Here is a 5,483-nt window from a genome sequence, read left to right as displayed (position 1 = left end):
CCCCCGGCCCAATCTCGCCCCGCCCCCAGACTCCGCCCCCGGCGGGCCCCGCCCCGCTCCTCACCTCCAACTGGCCCCTGCAGGCCTCGGCCGCCCGCAATCGTTCCCGGCAGCGCCGCAGCTCCTCCTGCAGGCGGGGCAGGCGGGCCACCCGCTCCGCAGCGCCTCTGCCTCCTCGCGGTACAGCTCGGCCCGCTTGGCCTGTCCCGACAGCGCCTGGGCCTGGGCCAGACGGTGCGGAGCTGGGACCAGCCAGGCGCGGACCAGAGAGAGGGACTAGGGACGTGAATGAGCGGGGCTGGAGAGGCCATGGGACTGGACTGGAGGGGAGCCTGGGAGCGCACCTCCTGGCGGAGTCTTCGAATTTCGGCCTCCAAGCCCTGCACCTCCTCCTGGGAGTCTAGCAGCACTTCAGCCTTCTCCTCCCTGAAAGCATGGGGCGATGCAGGGCATCAGAGAACCTCAACGCCCAGCCGGTCCCCAGCCCCGGTCCCTCCCATCCCCAGCGGAGCTGCGACCCCATCCAGGCCTCAGCGGGCCGCCTCCTCTCCGGTCCCTCCCCAGCCTGCCGGCACGCACAGCTCTTGCCGCAGGCGCCGCAGCTGGGCCTTGGCATTGGCCAGCTGCAGCGCCAGATGGTGCGAGGAACCCTCCGCAGGAGCCTTTGTAGGAGCTTCAGGCAGCAAGGGGGCCCGCTCCCGCTCCAGCAGCAGTTCTGCCAGCCTCTGTAGGAGGTCAAGGGTTAAGGGTCAGGAATAACCATCCCATGCCTCCCCACATCTGTTCCCAACCACCACCACAAGATGAGACCAGCTGTGACACTGTAATAACCGAGGACCCCAGGCCCTACCCGCACACCTGGGCCCCAAAACCCACTCCCCTTACACAGCTGTGTCCACCGGGCTCCTGCTGCCCCCTACCTGGGCCCCCAGGTCACGCTCCCGGGCCAGCCTCGACAGCGCCCCCATCAGGCTCCGGGACAGCATCTCCAACTCCGAAGGCGCCAGCTCCCCAGGCTCAGGCCCAGACAGCGCAAGCACTACACCGGCCCCAGGCTGGGTCACCTAGGGGCGCACAGAGGGTGGTTCAGCAGAAGAAGGAGGGTGGCGAGGATGTCCCCGGTGTCAGTCCCAGCCTGTCGACCTGCACCGGTACCTCCTGGATGGCGGCGGCCAGCTCGCTCTGGACCTCGAGGCTGAGGCCCTGGATGTGGCGGATGAAGAGCTCCCGGTGGTCACACTGCGCAGACAACGCAGCGGGTTGGCCGATGCAGGGTCTGCCTCCTCGGCGCCAAAGCTCCACCCTGCCCTTCCCGCCCCTCCTCACCTGCACTGACGCCCCCAACAACAGCCGAAGGAGGCCTTGCAGCTCCTCCACCGCCTCCTCTGCAGGGCACAAGCGACGAGGATTAGGGGGGTTGCAGAGTGGGGGTAGAGGCAGGGGGCATGGGGGAGGGGAGAGCACCTGAGAAGGGGTCAAACCCCAATGTCTGGAGGTCTGGGGGTGGCGACAGGATCAGCAGCTGCAGCTCCTCCTGGAGTGGGGACAGGGATGTGAGAGGCGCCGACCGGCAGGGCATCCCCCTCCCGGCTCCGCTTTCCCTTCCCACCCCTCACCTGGTAGAAGTCCCTCAGTCGGACCCACAGATGGTTCAGGTTCCATACTCTCCAGGCCGCAGGTCCTTCGTGGCCCCTGACCATTCGAGGTCCCCCTCGGGAACTGGGGGAACTGTGGACACAGGTGGCAATGCGGGGAGGTGGGGTAGCAGGGAGGTGGGCTTAGGAACCCACCTTCCCAGGAGCAGGCTCCACCTATCATCCTCAGGGTCCTCCCACCAGCCCAGCCGGCCCCCTCCCTGCAGATCCCTTGGCGGCTGCCACCAGTCCCTGATGGCCCTTACATGATGCCCAGCACCCGGAGGAGCAGAGCCCCATCGCTGAGCCGCAGGAACCTCTTCTCTGGGCAAAGGGACCCTTTTTCCTCCTCCTCCTCCTCCTCCTCCTCCTCCTCCTCCTCCTCCTCCCCGACCAGCCCTGCTAGTCCCAGGGCCTGTGGGGAACAGAGGAGTCAGAAGGACTGGCAGGAGACCCCCAGCAGCACAGTGAATCCTAGACCCCTCTAACCTGCCCCCAAAGAGCCCCAGGACCCCTCCTCATCGATGTTCTATCCTCCCAATGGCTCTGGTCCGCGCGTTTTAGACCCGGTTCCAGTGACCAGCCCCCTGGACTTCACTCGACCGCAGCCACACGCCTCGGTGCAGCCCCAGTGCCTGCCGGCTGCTCTCACTTCCCCTCCCTAGCCCCGCTCCCACCTGCCCCTCACCCAGGTGGCCAAACTCCCATTCAGGAAGTCTCTGAGTCTGGGCCCCTTGCCCCCCTCCATGCCGGGGTCAGGGAGTCCTCCTGCTGTGGCAGCTACACCTGCCCTGAGAGGAAGAGGAAGTCCCCGACTAGGGCATCCCAGGCCCAGCCACAGACACCCTGTGCAGCTTCCTCCTTCCGGGTTCAGACAGCCAGGAGCCCCTGGAGTCCTGCTATAGTTCCCCCCACACCGCGCAGGCCACTAGCATCCTCCCAGCGACTCAGCCAGGGCTGACCCCAAGGTTAGCCAGGGGAAGGTCCACAGTGCTCCTGGCTCCTGGCAACGGTGATGGAGTCCTCTACATCTCTGGGCCTAATTTCTCCAGAGAGGTAACCTTAGTCGGGCACCCTCCAGGGTCATAAAGGGACTCTGGGCTTTGCCTTGGTGTCCTCTGATATGCCAAGATTCGTTCACTAGGACCTACTTCTTCCCCTCCTGATGTTCCTCAACTTTACCCAGATCGTCTGCCAAATGCTACAGCCTGGTTCAGACACCATCCCTCCCAAAAAAGCCTCCTCTGAACTCCGGATGGGAGTGGGCACCTCTTTTCTTGATCCTGCCCCACCCCCATGCTGTATACACTGGACTGAGACAGAGCTGTGGACAAATGACAGCAACCGGCCAGGCCTGTTTCCCATCTAGAAAGCAAGCAGGTTGGACAGGCCACACCGCACTGGGATCAGTGGCACGTGTCTCAGAGATAAAGAGGCTAAGAGGACATTCCAGTTCCCTCACTGCTCACTGTGTGGCCTCTGGACATTCTTCCCCTCCCCCTCTCCGTGCTGGACACTATGCTGGCTGCTGGGATGCAAGGAGCCACACAGTCCCAGTTCCAGGGGATGAGCAGGACAATGGGGACCCAGCTGCCACTCAAAAAAGAAACATTGCAGCCATACTAGGGGCTTTGAAGCAGAGTGGACATGACCCTGGTGGTGTGGTCGGGGAAGGCATCCCAGGAGAGGCTTGAGATTGGCATAATTGAGTGAAGTGGGCAAAGTGGTGGGGAGGAAGGGGATTCCAGCAGCTGGAACACAGTGGACCAGGACTGTGAGGCAGCCGGGAGGCGGGGCCACTGTGAGGATCAAAATCACTGCGTCCTGTGGACTCCAAGACATTCTGCTCTTCCCAGGTGATGGCTCTGAAGTCTGGAACCGTTGCTGGCTGACTGGCCGCTGTCCTGATGCTGCTATCATTAATGACACATGCCCACACTTCCAAAACCCCACATGAAATGCTGGAGAGGGGGTGTCAGCAGCTTGAAGAGACCCCCAGAGGCTCTGTGCTGCCTTATTCTGGCATCCAAATAGGGGGAGCAGGCAGGGGAAGGGCCGGCTCCGGGCAGCCCAGGCAAAAGTGTGTAGGACTGTAAAGCTGGCTGCGGGTCCCTGGCCACCTGCCGGTGTTTGCTGGGTTGTCTGAAGGAGGGCTGTTCCCTCCAGCCTCCTCGATGGCTCAGAGGAGGAGGTGGCCTGGAAAGGCACCAGCACAATGACTCTCACGCCAGAAGTGATTTGCAGAGCTGCACTCTAAATGCGAAGCCACACGGAACACAGTAGTAACCAATTTATTTTAATTCTGTTATCCTTTTTATGTGTGCATCACTATTATATATGACGAGAATGTACATCGAAGTCAAACAGAGATCTTACGGGAAATGTAAAATAAAAATTCAAGTGATGAAAGAGACAGGTGACGCGGTTAACTGGCAGCATCCTTTTTTTCATCAGTGACATATTTTACAATTGATGACACCTTAGAGTTGGTAAAATATGGGGTGATTATAGTAGGGACTATATCAAGCACAGGCTTACCACAAGCCAGACATGATTATAATTATTTACACTTATTAATTTATCTGCTCTGGAGTACAGGTTATTTCCACTTTACAGAGGAAGACACCAAGGCACAGGGAGGTTAAGAACCTTGCCTAAGGACACATTGCTATTAAGTGGCAGAACCAGCTGAGAGGAGATTGTGGGGCCAGGGTGCAAAGAGTAAGGGGCACAGTGGCCAAGGTGAGCTGGAATTCAGCCATTAAGAGAGAAGCACCTCTGGTGAACCTTCTATATGAACCTGGAAATGGGGATAAACTTCTCAGGAAGTTTCAAGGACTCTAGGAGCTGGTACCCAGGACAACTATCCATTAAATGGTCCCTGATTGGTCATTACCATTAGGTTTGGGGAGTTTTTAAAATTTCTTTTAAGTTGTTGACGGACACAATACCACAATACCTTTATTTTATTTATTTTTATGTGGTGCTGAGGACCAAACCCAGGGCCTCACACCTGCTAGGCAAGTGCTCTACCACTGAGCCCCAGCCCCAGCCCAGGGAGTTTGGTTTGGTTGGTACTGGGAATTGAAATCTGAGGTGCTTTACCATTGAGCCACATTTCCAGTGCTTTCAATTTTTTTATTTTGAGACAACGTCTCGCTGAGTTACTTAGGGCCTCGCTAAGTTGTTGAGGCTGGCCCCCAAGTTGACATCCTCCTGCCTCAGCCTCGCCAGCCCCTGGGATTACAGGCGTCCAGCCAGATTTGACCCTCTGTGAATCTTATTCCAATTTGCACCCCCCAAGGGCTCCCCCCAGGAATTCCTTAGGAGCTCCCTTGCTGTGTCAGCCCAGCAGGTCTCCAGGGCCACCAGGTGAGACGACTGGGGCTTACCTCCTGGGCAGAGGGAGGTTCCCTGTCTTGCTCAGTATCTCTGAGTCATGTGCTTCCTGGAGCCTCAGAGGCAGGGCCGTGTGGCAGATGGCTCTCACATCCGCCCCTCCGCCCCTCCAGACCAGCCTGGCTGCATCTCTGACTTGGCTGATTCAGGCAGCGGGCGGCTGAGGGGGGAGGGGGAGGCTGGGGGGTGCCCCGGTCAGCTCGTACTGGGATCCTGGGATTCTCTGAGCTTCAGTTACCTGTTGGCCGCTCAGAGGTTCCCGACTTAGGCCAGATTTTTCCTTCAAACATTTTCAGATAAGTGCACTTGATCAAAACATGTTAAGCTGACCAGACAAGGTGGTGCACACCTGTAATCCCAGTGACTCAGAAGGCTGAGGCAGGAGGATTGCAAGTTTGAGACCAGCCTCAGCAACTTAGTGAGATCCTATCTCAAAAGAAAAAAAAAAAA

At 58.9% G+C, this 5,483-nt stretch overlaps 1 protein-coding gene across 1 annotated transcript in view; it reads right to left on the bottom strand.

Annotated features, from left to right (window-relative positions):
- Ccdc88b (coiled-coil domain containing 88B) overlaps positions 1-2,454 on the bottom strand; it is a 13,572-nt gene extending 11,118 nt beyond the window's left edge. Inside the window, 11 exon segments of the mRNA XM_015507040.2 lie at positions 32-159; positions 162-222; positions 345-426; positions 580-725; positions 921-1,064; positions 1,156-1,239; positions 1,327-1,385; positions 1,465-1,534; positions 1,617-1,728; positions 1,901-2,049; positions 2,323-2,454. Of these exon segments, the coding sequence (XP_015362526.1) occupies positions 32-159; positions 162-222; positions 345-426; positions 580-725; positions 921-1,064; positions 1,156-1,239; positions 1,327-1,385; positions 1,465-1,534; positions 1,617-1,728; positions 1,901-2,049; positions 2,323-2,382 (1,095 nt within the window). The 5' untranslated portion in view covers positions 2,383-2,454.
- Between the last annotated feature and the right edge of the window lie 3,029 nt (positions 2,455-5,483).

This window comes from Marmota marmota, unplaced genomic scaffold, assembly GCF_001458135.2.
Source record: "Marmota marmota marmota unplaced genomic scaffold, marMar, whole genome shotgun sequence".
NCBI classification, from domain to species: Eukaryota; Metazoa; Chordata; class Mammalia; order Rodentia; family Sciuridae; genus Marmota; species Marmota marmota.
Note: the sequence above shows the minus strand (reverse complement) of the source record. Positions and strands in the feature narration are given on the sequence as shown.